Source organism: Sparus aurata, chromosome 19 (genome assembly GCF_900880675.1).
Source record: "Sparus aurata chromosome 19, fSpaAur1.1, whole genome shotgun sequence".
NCBI classification, from domain to species: Eukaryota; Metazoa; Chordata; class Actinopteri; order Spariformes; family Sparidae; genus Sparus; species Sparus aurata.
This window is the reverse complement of record NC_044205.1, coordinates 1,428,659-1,450,103: the sequence shown is the minus strand read 5'-3', so window position 1 is coordinate 1,450,103 and position 21,445 is coordinate 1,428,659. Positions and strand designations below refer to the sequence as shown.

At 40.1% G+C, this 21,445-nt stretch overlaps 1 protein-coding gene across 4 annotated transcripts in view; it reads right to left on the bottom strand.

Moving 5' to 3' along the window:
* Window positions 1-21,445, bottom strand: part of LOC115570251 (phospholipid phosphatase-related protein type 5-like) — a 304,040-nt gene that overhangs the window by 229,750 nt on the left and 52,845 nt on the right. For all 4 annotated transcript variants that reach the window (XM_030398710.1, XM_030398711.1, XM_030398713.1 and 1 more), the window contains exon 2: window positions 16,408-16,540. In XM_030398710.1, the coding sequence (XP_030254570.1) occupies window positions 16,408-16,540 (133 nt within the window). The remainder of the gene's footprint in view (window positions 1-16,407; window positions 16,541-21,445) is intronic.

The following is a 21,445-nucleotide window of genomic DNA, read 5'->3' as shown; positions in this document are numbered from 1 at the left end:
GAATTCAAAATGTTCTCAAAAATTCAGTTTTTTAGGTAAAATTCTGATATTTGTCAAACATCATGTACCATGACTCTAAAAAATGTTAAATTTTTTCATGAACATTGGAAGATTTATTTATCTATTTATTTGCAGGTAGGCTATATGTTTACAGTAGTGTTCACAGTCAAACATTTTCATGCACTGTAGGCAAAAATTGTGGGAGGTCTTCATACGTTTTACAAAAAAAAACCAGAGTGATGGACTTCATAATTTTTAATAGGTTTAAATGTACAAAAGTTTCTTTAGTACTGGGGCTACAGTTTGATGAAAGTGTGAAGTTCTAGCAGGTTGATTTGTTATGAATTTTCAAAGTTTTAACTTTAGATGCTTGCTGTAGCGCAACCATCAGGACTATTGGCTTGGATTTACAGCTGAAGTAATCTGGCATGAGACTGGACCTTTATGCAAAATTCGGTTAGCTTTCACCCATGGTCCAGTCCAAGCTATTTGTTTTTATTTAATTTAGAGACTTGCTGTGATGCCACCATCAGGACAATTGTCTTGTGTTTCCTATTGAGGACATCTGACATTTTGATCTGTCATCATCCTCATCATCATCACCCTTGCTGGGTCTCGAACACACAACCCTTGACACCAAGAACCAGCTCCTAACTCGCTGAGCTAATTGGCTGGAAGTGAGACCAGCTGCATTTGTCGACTCAGGGACTCACTGTCCAGGCAGCTGTTGTCAAGGAAGATTTCAAAAATGGTCAAAATGTCAGAAATTCTGTTACCTGAACAACAATCTGATAATACATAAATTGCATCTTGACAGCATGGAAATGTTGGCGATTTGTTTTTAACTCTAAGTGTTTTGCTTCATAAGAGAAAATCTGATGTTTAAAAATGCCTGTCTTACATTGACTCCAGTTGTTCCCATGAGAGCAGAATTCAAAATGTTCTCAAAAATTCAGTTTTTGAGATAAAATTCTGATATTTGCCAAACTTCATCAACCATGACTCCAAAATATTCTCAATTTTTTTCAGGAAGATTGAAAATGTATTTAGCAAGAATTTTATAGTATATGTTTACAGTACTGTTTACGGTCAAACATTTTGATGCACTGTAGGCTTAATTTTTGATAAATCAAAAATCCGAGAAACAAGTTTTGTGGAGGGCGGTCTGAAGATGCTCTCTAGCAAGTTTGGTGACAATTGAGCAAAAATTTTGGGAGGAGATTTTATAAGTTTTACAGGTTTTGAAAAAAACTGAGTGATTGACTTCTAATTTGTAATGAGTTTAAGTGGACTAAAGTTTCAGCAGTATTGGGGCTACAGTTTGGTGAAAGTTTCAAAACTGTATCATGTACTGTTGATTTTTTAAAATTTAAATGCTTATTGTGCCCCCCCCCCCCCCAGGAGGAATATTGACATGTCCTTGGAATTAAGTCAATCTGGCATGGGGCCGGACATTTCTGTAAAGTTTGGTGAGCTTTCGCCCTTGGGAAGTATGACTTCCCAAGGAAAGAAAGAAGAAAGAAAGAATTCCTAGGAATACAATAGTGTCCTGGCAGCTTAGCTGCCCAGACCCTAAATAGTCAAAAACAGCCAATTATACCCTGGAATATCGGATTTCACAACAAACCTAAATATCCCTGACGTCCCACCTTCAAACACAGCCTCATTTGGCCATCCATGAAAAAGCTCCTTAACCTCCCACTTTTTTATAGGAATACACTTTTCTTACGGGCACTGCACTAGTCTATGTTAAACTACAGAATGAATACTAACCCTGTCACTGATTATAGTTTTAAACTTCAATATTACATCTATTAGATAAAAAGCATAATATTTGTGAAATTATGATACATTTGCCAAATTATTTTAGTACGGAAAGACTACATTTCCTGTAAAAAAAATTATATCTTATGGTCATTCTTACTTACAGATTTTTGTGATATTTTACATTTGACAATTACAATTCACAATCTATGTTAATGTAACCCAGGTTATTTTCTGCAGTTTACAGAGTAATGAATGTTCCTTAAATGCATCAGTTAGAAGTTACGTTGTTAAGCGGCTGAGCACACGGAGGTTCCTCATTAAAAAAAACACAACCCCCCATGACCACCGCAGAGCATGCAGCTAAGACAGATGAATGATACTGGATAAATTAGATGCAAGACAACTTCATGATTAAATTCGTAAAGTTGAGGTGAAAATGAGAGGAGTTAGCAGTGTTGCCAAGAGAGGGAAAAGTACAGAGTTGCCAAATTATTGTTGAGAGGAGCCAGTGAGAGAAACTCCGGCAGACGTTGTCTCCAATTAACGTGGATATCCTGGTGATTTAGCTTTACGAGTTAGCTGACTAGCATCAACATTTAGATGTGAAACTGTTAAGTATTGTGTTACTTTTATTTCTGAGAGTCGTAAAACAAAACTGTTTTATAAGCAGAGGTTGCAGAATTTAATCTGAATAACACGGACCACACGTAGACACGTCTGTCTCTTGCTGCGTGCCAATTTAATGAAAACAAACTTCCCCCGCCCTACCCATAATACCTTTCCACATTCTTACAGGGTGTGTTACTTATGGACCACACAAAAAACAGGCAGAATATTGTGTATAAGTCAATCAATCAATCAATCAATCAACTTTATTTATAAAGCACTTTTCATACATGAGTATGTAGCACAAAGTGCTTTACACAGGAAACATAAAACAATAATAAAGAAAGCCCCTCCCTCCCACCCTCCGTACTATATACATGCACACATACGTACACACACATACACACACACACACACACTCTTACTACAGGAAATAAGGAGACATGGCAAGGCACTGAGGATTGAGGAAACGCCACCTTTGGGGCCGTCCACACTGGGAGGAGTCACAGGCTGTGCCACGGGGGGCACCAGTGCCCAGGCCCCCCGACCCTGACAGACAACGAATGGCTGGGCCAAAGGGACCCAGGGACAGCACCCCCAGCAGCATCCCAGACACAGCTCCCAGTGTGGAGGACCCCCCTGAGGAAACTCTGGAGTTAACCCTTAAAAACTAAAAACATAAGATAGGATAAAAACCCTGACAAAAGATAATTTAAAGAAGTGAACAGTTAAAAGGATAAAATGCATAAGATAATAATAAATAAAATAAAATAAAGTAAGGTATTAAGTATGCTGTGCATGATATTAGTGAGCTTTTTAGCCGCCCACGTTGTCAGCTTAGTGTGCTACATTCATAGCCGCTGCTGTAGTTCAGGTAAAGCTTGTGAGGTTATTGTGCGTATTTGCAATGTTTAAAGGTGTTATGTATGCACTGTATGTGTGAATGTGTGTAATTTTGAAATCCAGAAGGTTGAGAGTTGTAAGAAAGACACTGAAGACAGTTCATTTCAAAATTGTTATCGTATTTATTGTAAGTTATCATTTGATTTCCATGATTAGGTGAAGAGAGACTTTTGAACTGAATAGTAACTGCTATGCACACTTGGGCACAGGCAGGTTTTTTTTGAGGGACGATTCAACTGCAATCTAGTCCTTCGCTGCTTGTGGATGCTATGTATGGAAGCGAATCTGTACCATAATCCATTTGAAATGGATTAACAGAAATGCTTTTTCATTTTCATTTTTGCAAAAAATGTTCCAAAATTCAATTTGAATTTGCAATCCCAAATGGAGCAGGAGAGTGACGTCAGCGGCCTCTCTTCTTCAGCCCCCAGTCAGACCGACTGCACTACACATCTATTACGTTAGAGGGAGGTGTACATACTCGACGCTGAAGGCTGTGTTGGAAGCATAGACTGTGGTACATGTTTTCAGAAACAGCGGTGAAATCACCACCATGTCCAGTTCTGTACTGCGGTCAAGCCAGCCATGGTATGCGTTTGCTTGGTCAAATCATTCGCACCTTTTTTTCCAGTCCTCAATTGCACTAACATTTACGTGATCGTAATGAAAGCGCTCTGAAGAGCTGCTGGCAATGACTGTGGGGCAGACTGCAGTCTCACAGTCAGACCCATGAAACACACACATTACTGTTACAGTCATTAGTCCTGGTAATAAACTGAAGGTATCAGAGCTGGACCATACGTTGACGTGGCCCCTATATTGGATGTGGCAGCTCAGCCTCGTGAACTAATACAAGTCTTTATATGAACTTTATAAAGCTTTTTTTAATTTGAATTATGGTACAGATTTGCTTCCATACCTGCAAAAGACTTTAAAATATTTTTTTTGTAGCACTATTCTATGTTGAGTATAATAAGCCATATATTTTACACATCACTTTTCATAATTTTTGGTAATTTGGTAATTTTCTGTAAAATGAAAAGACTGAGTAGTACATTTGATTTGGAAATGTGGAGAATACATTCAAGTTGTTTGGTTTACAATGTTTGTGAGACTTGAATTTGTCCTATCCACATTAGAGTTGGAAGTTGAGTCTAATGGGGGTATTCAAGTTGAAGTTATATGCTTTACGGATAATGTATGTAAGGAAACAGAACTGAACCGAACATCTTGACAAAATATATAAATGTTTTTCTATCTTCCATAAACCTGTACTAGGGGTACTTGCTCCTCATAGAGTTTGCTACTGCCAATCTTCTTAAGAACCTATTAGATGAAAGAAACCTGTAGCCGAATCAACTCGCAGTTTTGAGTTATATGTACTTTGGTAAACCCTAAGCACTGATACCAAGAATAGTTGGACCAGGATTGGTACCATAGGCTTTCTATAGATAGATTACCCCCTCTCTCGGGTTACAGGAGTTACATTTACAAACATATAGAAGAAATCTGTTAAAATAAAGAAGGGTGGCATTATCTCCTTTCCTTTTCTAAACAATGGGCATAGGAGGTCAAAGGTCAGAGGTTAAAGGAGGTAAGAAAAAAAAGCATTGAAACACCTTTACTTTGTGTTCAAATTATTCTTACAGCTCTTATCATGGCTGCCACTTAGATACTTCTTGGTCCTTTCCCTCAGTAAGGAACCTTCCTAAGCAAAAAATACCTTTCTTCTACATTAACAGTCTTTCGTCCATAGTCCTTATTCCATAATGCCCCACCCATGCAGCTCTATCAAAAAGTAAAACACAGTAACACAACAAATATTAGACAAAAAATGTGTTATGAAAATTCTTCCTTTTTCTGCTCAGGCCCCTCAGCCTGTGCCCAGTAGATATTTTCAGTAATCCCTCTATAAGTGTGCCCACCATCCATCTGACTACCACAAATAAAATAAATGTAACAGAGAGAGTCATGTGTCAAGTTAGAACCTGCAGCATCATCCTCTTCTCCTCCTCTTCTTCCTTTTTCGGTCCCCTCTCCGACCATCTAGGCCTCAGATGAACTGCACTAAATAATACATCATCATCATAAGGCCTGTGCACTAATCTCTCCAATAATAGCACACTATAAATCACTTGATTATTTATCATTATATCAATGTCATTACATAAATCTGCCATTTCAGTGAAGTCAGCATATGATTTATCAAAGACGAAGCATTTCATGGATAAAAGACGAAGCATTTCATGGATAAAAGGGTTATTCAGTTAATTCAGTTCCTCAAGAAACATTGTTATGGATTAACATGAAATACTTCATAGACTGCAGTATGTCTGTGCTACAGCCTGCACTAAATAGATTTGTGTTGCAGACCTGTGATGTGTCTTTTCATGCTTATTTCTCTGATGTTGTAGCAAAAAAAGCATGAAAATATTGCTAACAATGACAAAAATCAGTATCAACCACCCTACACACAATAGTCCATAGGCATGAAAAGAACAAGCAAAATATACAGAGGTATCTGCTGCCATACCGCTAGACCACAGAGCAGCTTCTTTTCTCAGGCTTTGTGACTCTTGAACTCCTCCTCCAAACTGTTGTAAAATTACTATTAAATTAACCCTGAACATAGAGTCTAGTGATGTTATACATTTTTAGAGTAGGATATTCAATGTATGTGAGGATCAATGATATATCTCATGATTCAGTTAAGCTTCATTGTTGCAATTAGTTGCCCTTGTTTTTTTCTTTTATTTTGGCAGATTTAGCAGTGCACTTCCACTTGTCATCAGTTATATGCCATTAGTTGTCGAACAAAAATGAAGATATTACTGAAACCCAATGTAAATAGCAACATCAAATTCCCATATCTGTAAACATTTCAACTCAATTAAGATTCAAAGTCTTGTTTCACTAAAGTTCCATATTTTATCACAAGAAATGCAAATGAACACACTGCCCACTGCTTTTCTGTTTTTTTTTTAAAAAGCATCTTTGACATTTGTCATCATATTCTTTTAGCAAATGCATCAAAATATGTGTAACATGTTTATTGAGAGTCACTTTAAAGTGCAGTCTTTTCAGACAAACACATGTAATGTAAAAGTTATGTTAGCAGCCGTAAATGAAGGCATTAGCAATTAACTCCTATCAATAGTTTTCATCATCCATTATTTCACCAGGTTTATGACCATAGTGAACCAGAGTGCACTTCAAAAGCAGTTTGCAATCACTTTAATCGATCCAAGCTTCTACGTAAAGGTGTGTGTCGTCAGGATCCGTCCTGTTCAAGCATCCCATTCATCATCTATGTAGTAAGCTCTACAGTGCATTCTGGAGCAGGGTGTTGTGTTTCGAGAGACAGGCCATTGGGTTGCCCTCTCCTCATTTGCATTAAGTTGAATTCTGGCTACTTTATGTAAATCAGTGGCATCTGGTGAGCTAACGTGGCTACTATTAGCCTAGCTATGGAGCAAGCCTGACTAATCGATAGCAGAAATTATTATTATCACTTAAAACTGTGGAATATTATCCACCATGTTTCCATGAGTTTGCATTTACTATTCTTACTCAAGATCCCGCTCTGTATAGAAAAACCCAGTACCGTTTCTTCAGTACCATGAGCACACACTAGATTTTTTGAATCAATCCCAAACATAGCCTCTTTCTGCCAGAATTACTCACTAGAACACCAAATGTTCAATAATCCATCACCAAATAGTCTCCAACAAATTCACATTTCTCTACTTTGAGGAACGTAAGAAACTTTATTCTAAGTGCTGTATTGTAAGCAACTGGACATGTTTCAGTTTCTCTCATCCAAGAGGCTTCTTCAGTTCTAACTAACTGGAGGGGAGTTGCAGGCTTAATTCCTGTGTGGGAATGTCCTTACAGAGTTGTTAAGGACACGGATGAGCTTTGAGTTTCAGAGTCGTTAGGGCCACTTGTAGGTCGTTGACCCAACCAGTCTTCATGTGGGTTGATGGAGCAAGGTGAGCTCAGGTGCAACTCAAGGAACTCAATACTGCATCCTAGGTGGCTGATAACATTTAGAAGTACAATAACCTGGATGACTGAGAACCTTCATCAACATGTAAGAAACTAGTTCATGACTTATGAGTCTTAAAAGATTTAAACAACATATTTGTGAACTTTTTATTGTGTGTGTTTTTTACATCTCCAGTAGGTACCAATGTACCTCGAGAACCATAAAGTAGAGCTATAGTACACATCATTGGCTTTGGATCTTTTCATGAGATTTGATGAAAGTAAGAAAATTATGAATCGCAGACTTATCATGCTGCAGATGTAAATCAGGAAAACTTGCTACAGGACTAAAATCCGTAGGTGCTTATGTTTAATCTACACCCTGTGCTTTATAACAATCAAGAATTTTGGGTATCAAAGTCAGTAATACAGTATAAATAATGGTATGCCATGCAACAAAGGATGTTGCCACTACATGAATGATATCTGACACCCCCAGGCTAACATAACAGGAACTTACATCTTTTTTTAATGCTATCTTGTTCTGAAATATGCACATTATTTGGATTGAAAGTCAGAGTGTTAATTGGACTCAGGTTTGCTGTATGTTTGCTGTTACTGTACAGTATATCTGAACAAATACATCTGAACTTGGTGCAGTGAGGATCATCATTAGTGTGCTGCATATTGGGATGTATATTGATAAGGATTTAGTGATTCCGTTGCTTTATCGATTCCTGTTTATCGATCCGTTTTTTAATCGATTCTCTTATCGATTCCCAAATAGGCTGAAAAACAAGTAGTAAATGAGTACAGAAAAGAGTACAACCTGGTTTATTTATATAAATCTTAATTATTCACTGCTGAGAATAAACAATACTCAAATGAGTCCTCAATAAACAAATAAACACTACTCAAATGAGTAAAATGAGTCCACAAGTCAAGTGGCTGTTGGCTAAGGATAATCCCATAGAGGAACAAGAGGAACAACAAACAAGGAACGGGCAGGGCAGGGCTGATTAAATTAACCTAATTTTTATCATTATCACACGATGTTAGCCAGTTGTTTAATTTTACCTTCTGTGCTAGTGCTAGCACTGGTGCTGCTAAGTGCGTCAAACACACGGCATTGCTGGTGTATAATGCTGTGTTGTGTGGCCAAATGCTTGGACATATTAGTTGTATTACTGCCTTTGGCGCGCAGATCCCTCTTACAGGTTATACAGGTGACGATCCCCAAGGTGTCGTCCTTCTTTGTGAAATGCAGCCAGACTTTGGATCATTTTTGCCGGGATGACATTTCTCCACAGTGCATGTAGCAGCTCAGCTCACCTCTGCTCTGCAGCAGCTTGTGTGTGACGTCATCTCAAATTTAGAGTAGGGTGAGTTTGTTTACAGTGGCGGGAAAAATCGATAGCGGAATCGTAAAGGGTTTTTGTTAGCGATTCCAAAGAATCATTTGACTAAACCGGTTCCCAAACAAAACCGGTTAAGGATGCGCATCCCTAGCTGCATATGTCCTCATTAATCCTCTAACAGGATGCTGATTTTTAACTTCAAGTCCGGTCCCAAGCCTCTTCAAAGTCTTGAAATAGCTGGGTTTTTTTCCTTTTTGTAATCCGCAGCATCAATATGCATCATTTATGAGATCATAAAATTTAACCAGGGACGGGCAAACCTGCTCAAATTATGACCTTTTAAGACCTTTGACCAATCCTGTAACATTTGTGAAGGCTGGAGGAGAGGAGTCTCTGGTACTGTTAGCCAGAGCTAGGGTTCTGTCTGGCTGCTCAAATGCCACAAAACAGCCTTTGAGGCTTTGAGCAGAATAATCACATTCTTATAGTGTAAGTCATGAATATAGGAATGTATTTGTATATTAATGTAACACCTGTAAACCTATGAGTCAGGATGACTTGGCTGATGTCTCGTCAGATTCAGAACACTCTCAAGACACTGCAACATAATTCACATTTAAAACTCATTTTAGTAAGAAGGCCTCATGGAAGTGTATTCCAAGTGTGGCAACGTGTACCCCCCATAATGGAGCTGCTTGCTAATCATAGACCATGTGATACATTAGGTGAATTTAACTATCCAATCTGGCCTCGTTTTAATGCCATGATGTCAAAGTTGGAGAACAGGCACGGAGAGACAACAAGGAACAGACAAATATAGAGCAGAGGATACACATCTATGTTTGGCTCTAATCACTAATCTGTTGTTTTGAGGCTGCAAACAGACTCTGAGGGCCTAATTGTATTTTTCATTAGAATGCGCAATCTCCTCCAAGGCCAGATCAAATATTTTCACCTCTCTCTCTGCAGTTCATTTATTCTTCATCTCTTCTATATACTGTAGAGCCTTGTCCATTAATAGGTGAATGAATGTACATTGTTTAAAAATCCTAATTAACCTGCACATGTAGCTGAAAAGACCCAAGAACTGTAGTTATAGTCCACATTTCTTTAAATGTAAAAATTGTGAATCCTACAATATGCTATGTTTCATGTTAGACAGTGCTCTCTACAGCATAATAAAAAAACAAAGTACTGATGGCAGGAATCCGTTGACACATGTCCTTTGAGATGGTAACTGTCAGATTAGGTGATCATACAATAAATTCTTGCTACAACGTATCTATAAAGCTTGACAGACTTAATGTTGGACCCATGGATACAGTGGATTGGATGGATTTAGCCTCATAGGTGGAACCCTGTTGATTCCGATGAAAGCGGCGTATGCCCATAGATAGACATGCATACTTGAGACTTCTGCTGGTCGAGCGGCTAACATCCAGAGTACCCCTTGGCTAACTTGGCAGAACTAATCTGAGTGCAGCACTCAGATAATTTACAGCTTGCACACTAGAGTTATCTTTAGGGCCATCTTCCTTCTTTTATCAAATGATTGTCCAATCATTAGATAATCTTGCAAATCACATTTGCAAGATGAACATTAAACAGGCGTTAAGAGGTAACGTTAACAGAGTGGAACAGAGGTCGGCATTTACAAACAAGACCGGCTGACAACAGCTAAGAAAAGCACACACCGCAACATTCAACACATTGAACAAACTTCATGCTTCACTGGATGCTTCCAAATTAATTAATTCGTTAATTAATTAATTAATGCTGTTAACTGCAGATCATGTATTTTAATTTCCAGTTGTGTTTCATATTGAATTTTAGCAGATTAACGGTCCCATATTATGAAAAAAACACGTTTTCTCTGGTCTCTACTTGAGCCTACCAACTCCCAGAATGAGGAAAGCAAACCAGTCCTGCATCGTCTCTGCAGCCCACCCACTGGTATAGCGGTATTCCTACAGGCTGTTCAGATTCAGCTCCTTTCGTTACGTAATGAAAGTAGCTAGACACGCAGAGCTAGACACGCAAATTGCTTGGTTGTTGGTTGTCTAAATCAACGTAAGTGCCGATATACTGTCCCAGCTACAAAAGATCAGAAGAGACAGTGGTTGCATTTCATTTTGAACGACAACGTGCCGGCTACGCTTCCTGTTAGTTTGTAGTGTGTGCTAACCACTTCACGTCAGACTGCTTCAGGAACGAGGGTCAGTACAAAGCTGGGTTTGCCTCGACACCGACCCTCATAAAAGGATCAGTCCCAACCATAGGCACAGACAGAGACACAGGCACCCTGCTCCGAGTAGCAATATCAGACAAAGACAAACTTTGAAAAGTGTGCTTGTACTTCACGAGAATCTATGCAGACAGTGCCCGTTGCCACAGTGCAACACGTCTTTTGCATGGAAGGGCGGGAACATGAGCAATCTTTCAAAACATCTAGCAAAAGTACATCACACACAGATGGAGAATTGCACAGTTTTTGACAGCCTAGCTTGTAGTTCCTCACCCATTTCCCAATCTACCTCAGGTATGTTATGTTAGCAGGAGCCCACACGGAGTTAATTAAACTATACAAACATGGGTTGACAGCCATTAGCAACCATTAGTCAGCTGAATGTTTAGTTATGCATCGTGTCATGAATTCTTTCTGACATGGTGCAAGCATTATCCAAACTGTCCTTTAGATATGCTCAGACTCTAGTAAAATTACATCCAGCAAAAAGGTTACTAATTTAGTTATTTTCTGAACGACAGCTTGAATGATGCTTTCACCATTTCAGACAGAATCATGAACACATGGAGATAGGGAAGCACTGCAGTTTGAACCATACAGGGCAGGCCAGTCACTGTACTATCCTCCAACTCTAAAACCTAATGCCATCTGATCTCTCATGTACAAATCCCTCCACATATACGTCAGATTAACTCAGGTGGCCTTTGGCTCCAAGGCTCAGAGAGAGGTGGGTGAGCATCAGTGGTGAGCCTCACAAGGGAATGCAAAGAGACCCAAGCGCTCAACACAACACAGAGTTTTCCCTGGATTAATTTATTCATTGGGCTCTCTTTGTGTCAATACACCTGCCAAAAGTACTCATCAGTAGTCATAGATCAAATTCACCATAAAACACACAGGCAGATACACTGTGTCATGGGAGTTCCAGACTGTGTATGTTAAATAGACCTTTGTAACGTCTTGAAAAACTAGAAACTTTGTCCTTGAAAAAAAAGGTTGTGTTGTATGCTAGTTGATCATTAATTTCTCAAATGAATGTTTCCTCTAGCAGGGACAGTGGGATTCCAACTCTAGTGAGCTGCTACTGCAGAATAAACACAAAACACAAAGGAAACTTGGTGGCAGAAGCCATTTATCCTCCTCCTTCTGCTCTGAGTAGAAAAAAAAGTTCTTCAACAAAAAGTCTTTAGAGTGACATCATCAAGACATAAGCCTGAACGAGCATCATGAATGGCATGCTGGATGTGTAGATGACACGGTAAAGCCAGGCTACCATGTGGATTCCCCCTCAAGAATCTCAGTAATAATCCTCTTCTGCAGCCTTATCTTCTGCTCTCACTTAAGCATGAGAGTCCAGCAAAGCCAACACTGTGCGGCAAAGTGTGTGTGTGTGTGTGTGTGTGTGTATTTCATTAGAAAAAATGCTGTTTTACCTCTAAGAAGGCATAAAAGTCTGCTAGTCCATATGAAACTATGCTGTTGGTGCCTTTTAACGACTTCCAAAATGAAGTGTGTGCATGTGAGAAAATGTGTCTGATTCAGTCTGACATTATGTACATGAATATTCTCATGTAGAATTTGTGTGGAATGGTGTTATAGCCGTCGCCAAGCTCTGCCTCCGTTTTTCTGTGTTTGTGTGTGTGTGTGTGTGTGTGTGTTTGCCTGTCTCTTGGTGTTGTTTCAGGATGTGGGTGCTCCTCCCCCTTCTTGGCCTGAAGGAATCTGAGTGGACCGGCACCTGGAACGACGCACCAATCCGGACGAGCAATTTACGGAAGTGGCTATAAATTTCTGGCCAGCATGGCAATCGGGAGGCTGTGATTTCTATTGAGCAGCACACCACTGTGTCTCCCGAAATTTTACAGACATTTGAATTCCCTATGATTGAGACACTTGTTAATTGTCTGTGGACTGGGCCAGGTTTAGCCACATTAGAGTACTGATCACACACACGTGTAGTTTTCTTTGTTCGACCCTCTAGTAAGAGGGGTGCTAAGAGGAGTAACCAGGAAGTAGACAGAGGTTTTATTTTCAATTTGTTTTAAAACAATAGCTCAGTTTTACGAGTCCTCTTTTGGTTATATTTGTTTCTTTGATTTTACAGCACTCGCATATGGAGGACCAAACCTGACATAAGTATAAATAAATAAATGCATAAATGCATAGATGCATAAATAAATACATAAATAAATGCATAAATAAATACATAAATAGATAAATAAATGCTGAAATAAATGTATAAATAAATAAATAAAAGAATAAATGCTTTTTATTTATTTATACATTTCTGTTCACCTACATTTATTTATTTCTATATTTCTGTACACCTACATTTATTTATTTTGTGTATTTCTGTATTTCTGTTCACCTACATTTATTTATTTCGTGTATTTCTGTATTTCTGTTCACCTACATTTATTTATTTCTGTATTTCTGTTCACCTACATATATTTATTTCTGTATTTCTGTGTCCGTGTCTGTGTATGTAAATGAGGAGGTAGGAGGTCCTAACCTCAGTCAAGAGCATGATTGTTTACAGGAGTGTGCTCGGTGAGGGTCTACTACCTCTGCCTTACTAGCAGCGCTGATTCCTGTACACTGTACAGGAATGTTGCTGGCTACCAGCAAGCCTGCTCAGCTAACTGTTAGCTGCAGTTGTTGACATTTGTTCATGTAGCTCTGGTTTAGTTATGAATTTGACTGGCGTTCATTTTAACTTGCAAGGGTCCCAGGTGTGCTGGTGGTGTGGTTTGAGAATCCCGTCTGGAGAGAGAGGGGTCCTCAGCCATGTCCGCTAACCAGGAAAAACATTCTGCTCATCGCGCCAAGTCATGTATATGTGTATCTAGACGAGCGCTACAGAGCACAAATCGTCCAAAAGTGCATGTTGTCGGTCTCATATCTTTGTCGTGAATGTCTGTACTCTCAAATAACTCATGGGTGGAACAGGCTGAGGCATTTGTTCACGCCGAGCGGCTCGAAAGCGGAGTGGAGACCCCTTTTAGCTCTTATGTTAGCTGTTAGGTGCTCGCTGTAGCGCAGCGTCCAGGCTACCTTGTGACACCGGTTACCATCGGGTATTTTTCATTCCGCACTGTTCAAATGGTCGCTTAAAGCCATCGTTCCGAGCCGCATACATCGTTATTAAGCTGAAGCTAAGTCGGTGTGAAAACTGTACACTGTCATACAGCCTGCTGGTCAAACAGTCTGCAGAGTACGTTGACATCCAGCCCGAGCTCAGCTGAGGTCAATCAGCTGTGGCAAATTGTGAGACGTCCAGATCAACCTGTGATACAAACACCAGTAGCGACAATGGTTCATAGGAAAGCCCAGACACGTATCTCACTCTCCGTGGTAACGTGTCAACAGTTAACCTGGACACTACGCTCTTAGCGCTACAGCGAGCAGCTAAAAGCTAACTAGCAGCTAACTGCTAACAGCGGTGTCCACGCCGCTCTCAAGCCGCTCGACGTGAACAAATGCTTGATACTGTTCCACACATGAGTTGTTTAAGAGTACAGAGATTCACGACAAACATATGAGACCGACAACATGCACTTTTGGACGATTTGTGCTCTGTAGCGCTCGTCTAGCAGTGGTTTGCAAGTCGCAGCCCTGGCTGCTCCGTGTGGATAGAAGTGTTCAAGCCACGTCAAAACGAATACACGTATACATGATTTGGAGCGATGGGCAGAATGTTTTTGATGGTTAGCGGACATGGCTCTCCAGACAGGATTCTCAAACCACACCACCAGCACATCTGGGACCCTCGCAAGTTAAAATGAACGCCAGTTCACCTGTCACACTGGTCGAGGCCATTAAGTTAACTGGAGCTGTTTACAACGTTACAGAGAGGGAGGCTTGAGATCAGGAATCGTTTGCTTTTGTCTGGCTCTCCGATTTGACCAATCATGCTCTTGACTGAGGTTAGGACCTCCTACCTCCTCATTTACATATGGACACAGAAATACAGAAATAAATATATGTAGGTGAACAGAAATACAGAAATAAATAAATGTAGGTGAACAGAAATACAGAAATAAATAAATGTAGGTGAACAGAAATGTATAAATAAATAAAAAGCATTTATTCTTTTATTTATACTTTTATCTATTTATTTATACATTAATTTCAGCATTTATTTATTTATTCATTTATTTATGCATGTATTTATTTATGCATTTATTTATTTATACATTTATTTATGCATTTATTTATTTATTTATTTATGCATTTATGCATTTATTTATTTATTTATACTTATGTCAGGTTTGGTCCTCCATACTCGCAGGCCCTCTGTCCTTCACTTATTGGTTGTGTTTTTTTTTTGATGATCCCGCTTCTGTTGAATAAATAACTCTAAATTACCAATTACATCTGGTTTTATGTTGCTTCCTTTTACCATATCGAGCTGGGTCGTAACAAATGGATAGATCAGTGTGTAGCTAGATAAATTAAATTATTAGAAATTAATTATACTAAACACTTTCAAGGACATTCAGGTGTAAACTGGCATACGACGACCTCACACAAGAACCTTTGTAGATGCTTATCTTCAACCTCTGTGTTTGTTTGTTAGGCTTCCTTCTACAGCAGTGTCAGTGGTGATTTAGGGGACCTGACAAAATTTGAATATACTACAGCTGTCAACTCTGACACTACAGAGCTGAACAACAACAGATGTGGTCTGACATGAAGTTGGATAACAAAAACATCTTGTCAAAGCAAAACAGTCCATGATTAAAATGCGGTCAAGAGAAAAAGACCATTTTGCGTCAGTCCTGTGAGAAAACATGAAATAAGAGAACTGATGAATTGTCAGGTTCTCTAAAATCCTTCGTACATGCCATTTAAGAAGAAATGACATTATTTGTTCGTGTAGTTCTTGCTTAAGTCCCATTGTGTTTCAGGTTGAAGTAAAGCAATACATCAAGAATACATTAAATAAAGTGAAAAATAATAAAGAAATGTAAATGTTATAATTTTCTGAGGGGGAGTGGAGGCCCAGTCCACTGAGCACAGGTCTTTTCTGTTGTGCAGGTTGTATGGCGAAGCCACACCTGATCCAAACACAGACAGGTTAGTCTCTTTCATGACAACTTAGGAAATTCTTAGCTTACCAAATCAGGTCAGGTTTAACAATGCTAATTTTGATACTTGAAAATGTATATGATGGGTTATAGCCTTTATAAATCTGAACCTGCTAGGTGTCCAACAGGATCAGACAAATATTGGAATGCATAAAAGGCCACTGTCAATCTACATACACATTCCCACTTCCAGACTACACAGGAAGTAAAAAAATATATATATTTAATAAATACCTGAGAGCACTTCCTTTTTGCTGAAGTGCATACGGTCAATATACCAGAAATACTGCAAGTCCATTACGGGGATGGCATCTCCCCTTCAGCCAATTTAGAGGGGCCAATTTTCTCACACACTGGACTTTAGAAAGAAAGCTGTCTAATATAAATTATGGGGGAGAATGCACCACATAGCATTTAGAAAGGTGGATGGACGGTTCTGTCTGAGACTTACCGAGGAAGCGGAAGGTCCTGCGCACCAGCGGGTTAAGATAACAGCAGTCCCCTGTGGCCACTGTCTTCTCTGACCGGTCAAATTCTTTGGATGTGTACTGGACCAGGAACAGCACAGTCTCCGTTATTGTGATCTGATTGAAAGCAAGCCAGAGACATAAAAAGACAATTCAAATGATGAAACAGTCTATTTGTGAGTCAGCGTTGGCAGTGCCATTTTCCGACACACAGCCCAGAGCTTGCGTGACTGATTTCTCAGTGGGCTCGATCTGTACAGTCACAGCTGTGACACAGGAACATATGGAAGTGGGGATGTCACTTCACATTACAGTGAGAGAAGGAGCAGAGGTGTATTTATGTATATGTACGTAGGTTGATTATTATTATTATTATTATTTTTATTTTTTTTAATGAAAAATTTGATCTGGTCCAAAGTTCTATCTATTCCCTCTGAAACAGCAGGACATAGTTTATTTCTTGGGACTTCCAGTAGTCACCTACTGGAACAGTGTGTGTCTCATTGAGCCTATGACTCTTAGTTGATAACTTTGATTTAAATGTATTCTGTAAACAAAAAAAGCAAGGACTTTTTGTCTTAAAACAACTAATTACAGTTTTTCTTGATTGCTTTGATGCAGCAGTCAACTCAAACTCCACATTTTCAAAACAGTTAACACACAGGCCAAAACAGTGGCACTCATGGTCAAAATGACACATTTTGTTTGCAAAAGGCTCTAATCATGCCAAAATATTTTTAAAAATGCAACAAAAGCACAACACAACTTGAAAACAAGTGTATGAGCTCTTCCAATCAACCATTACACAGTGGACAACAAAATACAAAATACAGCACTCAGTGCGAATCAGTGCACCACAGCTTGTCATTGTAGCCTATTACTGTATGTAGCTTTAATGCCAGTGCCATTTGTTGTCAAATTTGTCCTCTTGTAAAAAATTGGATCCAGAATCAGAAATGCTTTGATGCAAATTGTATTGATTCCATTTATTTCTTTTTTCAAACTGTGACTGAAAATTGAAATACTGTAAATATTACACAAAAAACATGTAAACATGGGGGCGGCAATAGCTCAGTCCGTAGGGACTTGGCTTGGGGACTTGAAGGTCGCCGGTTCAAGTCCCACCCGGACCAAAAAAGAATGATGTGGACCGGCAGTTGGAGAGTGCTGGTTCACATCCTGGGCATTGCCGAGGTGCCCCTGAGCAAGGCACCGGCCCCTAACACTGCTCACTGCTAGCATGTGTGGCTGCCCCTTCGCTCATCTCCTCTACACTGCATGTGTGTGTTTGTGTGTGCGCACCTGTGTGTAATGTGAATTTCCCAATTTGGGATTATAATAGCACATCAAAAAAAATAAACCAAAATAAAATCTATTAGAGTATAAGAAATTAAGAAAAAAAATATATATATTACAATAAAGTATAAAAATCTGTTACTGTAGAGTATAAGAAATAACCACTATAGATACTCAGTCTCTTCTGTCTTGACGATGGCGCAACATGGCCTCATCCACATCACATTCAATATCCTCTCTTGCAATGCACCAAGGGAAAAATCTTCTTGCATGCCTCATCCAACCTTGACATTCCTCTACACCTATTTCTTGGGCAGCAACAGTCATTGCATTCAGCAAGGGCATCTGCTCATAGGGACATGATCATAAACCTTACACCTCCAAGTGCTGAAGAACTCCTCTATGGGATTCAAAAATGGGGAATAGGCTGGAAGGAACTGCATCATCATTCGAGGGTGTACTGCAAACCACTCATTGACAAGGCGAGAGTGGTGCAATGCCACATTGTCCAAGATAATGACGAAGAGTGGCATGCCAGGCCTCAACAGCCCTCTCTCCTCAGGTGGGATCAGCCTGTCATGAAGCGCATTCAGGAATGTTATGAGGCGCTTGGTGTTGTATGGGCCAATAGCGGGGATATGGCTTAGGACACCATCATTGGAAATTGCAACACACATGGTTATGTTGGCACTCCTCTATCCTGGAACTGTGATAGTGGCCCTGTACCCAGTGAGATTCCTTCCACGTCTCCTCACTTTACAGAGATTCATCAACATAAATGAAGACATGATGTGCCCCTTCAGCTTCAAACTCCCTTATTCTCTAAGTAAAAAAAGGCAAAATGACAATGAAATGTGACCCCAGTTGACTCTAACTGCATGGTACGAAAAAGCATTACAGCATACTGTAGTAATGTTTCCTACCTCCACATATTGGCATCTGGCCTCCTTCACAACGTCAGAGTTCCTTTGAAATGGAACTGTATAGAGCTGCTTCATGGCCATATGGTTCCTTCTTAGGATGCGGTCAATGGTGGTCACGTCACATTGTTGATGTTCCTAAACATGCCTTGATCACGATCACTGCTGCCCTGATTTTGTGCAGCCTTAAGGCATTGTTTGCCACAACCACATTCACAACGGCTGCCTCCTGCTCAGCACTAAAAATTCTCCCTCTACCACCAGAGAATGGTAGCCTTTGGATTCTATGAAGAATACATGTAATGGGAATGAGGTAACAATTACATATCACTGAAGATATTTCTGTATATACTGTACAGCAACATTACCTGTTTTCCTGTCGAAAATTCTGACAATGGATGCGACAGTGTTTCTGTTTAGAACAGCCTCTCTAAGTGACAGGCCATGATTGATAACGTGATCAATAACAGTTGCCTGAATTTCATCGGAAACCTGAGCCCTTCCAACTATACCTCCGTCTCACACTTGGAATGCTCTTCCTCGGATCCCTCTACTTTACTCTCACTGTCATCTGACTTAGACCTCTTCCATCCATGTTGGCAAAGAACAACACATACACTGCACCTTTTGAGGCCTGCAGACTGATTGCTAATTGAAGATTTGTGTGAAGGAGTGTCAAACAGGTGCTTCAGTGATTTCGTACAGATGTTTTAGATCAGCTCCTTTCCAGCTTTTTCGATTATTACTATTTATTTTATTATGTATTATTAAGTGAGGGGCAGCTGTGGCTCAGTGGGTAGAGCTGGTGGACTAGTGATCTGAAGGTTGCTGGTTCGAATCCCCGGCTCCCCTGGGGTGGAACTGAGCCACATGTCAAAGCATCCTTGAGTAAGATTCTGAACCCCAGAATTGCTCCTGATGTGCAGTTGACACCTTGTGTGGCAGCCACTGCCATCATTAAAGCCGAAAAGAAAACGAAACGAAACAATTATTGAATGTTAAAATAAAATGTTTCATAATCAAATAAGTTAATTTTCGTGTTCTGAGTTTTCTCTATTAAAATCTATATGCAATAATTACAGTTTACTATGTGCGATAATATGAATGTTGATAAATGTATAATTAAACTTGTTAAAATGTACATTTTGGTGTTATTTCGTTTTAAAAAATATCATGACACAATAAATGCATTCATCACGCAGTGGGGTATTTACATGAGATATTATAGAGTTTAAAATCTAGCGGTCAAAATGACCGTCTACGGCTGTTCTGGTGGTGTTGGAAATCTGGCTCTTCTTGCTAGCTTGTGTGTGTGTCTGTGTGTGGGCAGGCGCGATCTTACCCAGGACCTGGCAGATAATACGATAATAATTTTCTTTATTTTCTTTTAGAAGTACACAATTATAATTTACAAAGACAATGGTGAGGGGCTACCATCCGGAGGCTCTGGGCCCCTGCTGGTTGGGGAGGGGGCAGCTGATTGGGGGCCCCTGCAGGTTTGGGGGCCCAAGGCAATTTCCTACCTTTGCCTTAATGGTAAAACTATACCTGATCGACACAGGACAATGTAGTCACCACTGTGTGTTAAATTTACATTTACATTTAGGGCATTTAGCATACGCTTTTGTCCAAAGCGACTTACCCTGAATTTCTATTGGATACGTGTCCGCTGCGTTACGGCTCTGATCTGGTTTTACTCCGCCGTCTGCCGTCCGGCAACCCCCACCGGTTGCGTTGTCAGTCCGCCACGGCACAGTAAGGTTGACAGCTGGCGTTGCAAGGCCGAGGAGTTCCCGCGATCACTCGCAACCGCAGTTATAGGTATGTGTTATGAAAACAACAACATGGAGTGTTCCCGACCGAAGGATTAGAGGAAGAGCTAGTGTTTGTCTCTTTTTTGAGATTTGTGTGCTGGTGTCAACACGAGTGTCGGAATGTTTTTTTTTTCAAAAGGAACCGGATGTTATATTGTTATTTTGGAGCTTGACTTCCTGTCTGCTCAGTGCTAAATTCAGCTGAATTGCTGCGTCGTGCCCCGGCATCCGCCAGATATAGAAGTCCTGTGTATCTGTTCCAGAGGGCTCCGGACTGCTGGAGCTGGGACGGAGCAGATACGCAGTGCAGCGGACCTGGTGGAAATTAACACATAAACTAAAGTGAAACCTATCAGCTCCGCTGGCGTGGCGGAGATGTAATGCAGCAGATATGTATCCAGTGGAAATTAGGAGTTACAATAAGTACATTTGTCACAAGAGAGAAACCACAACATATCACCGTCAATAGAGTAAAAACAAATAAACAACTGTCAAGCTCTCATCTGAGGATTGTAACTGCTATTTATTAAGATGCATTTAGTGCTATGATTGAAGTGCTATTGATACGAACATACAAGTGGGTGGGTTGGGAGGGAGTCATGGTATGCGGGGTCGATATGAAGTCTTAACAGAGGAGTCTTGAGTCTTTTGCGGGAAATGGAAAGTGATTCGGCTGTCCTGACATTGGTCGGGAGTTTGTTCCACCACTTAGGTGCCAAAACAGAGAGCAGTCGCAACTTTGCTGAGTGGGCTTTGCTTGCTCTCAGCAATGGGGGTACGAGCCGGCCAGCTGATGTTGATGAGCTAAGTGCGTCAATGAAGGCGATACTGTGACATCCTCGATAGTGATTGAGAGGTACATGCGAGGGCAGTCTTCCCCCTGAGATGAAGAGAGTTCAGTTTTACTAAGGTTGAGTTTGAAGTGATGCGCAGCTGTCCAAGCGGAGATGTCTGCCAAACATTCCCAGGTGTGTTGCAACGTGGGTGCTGGA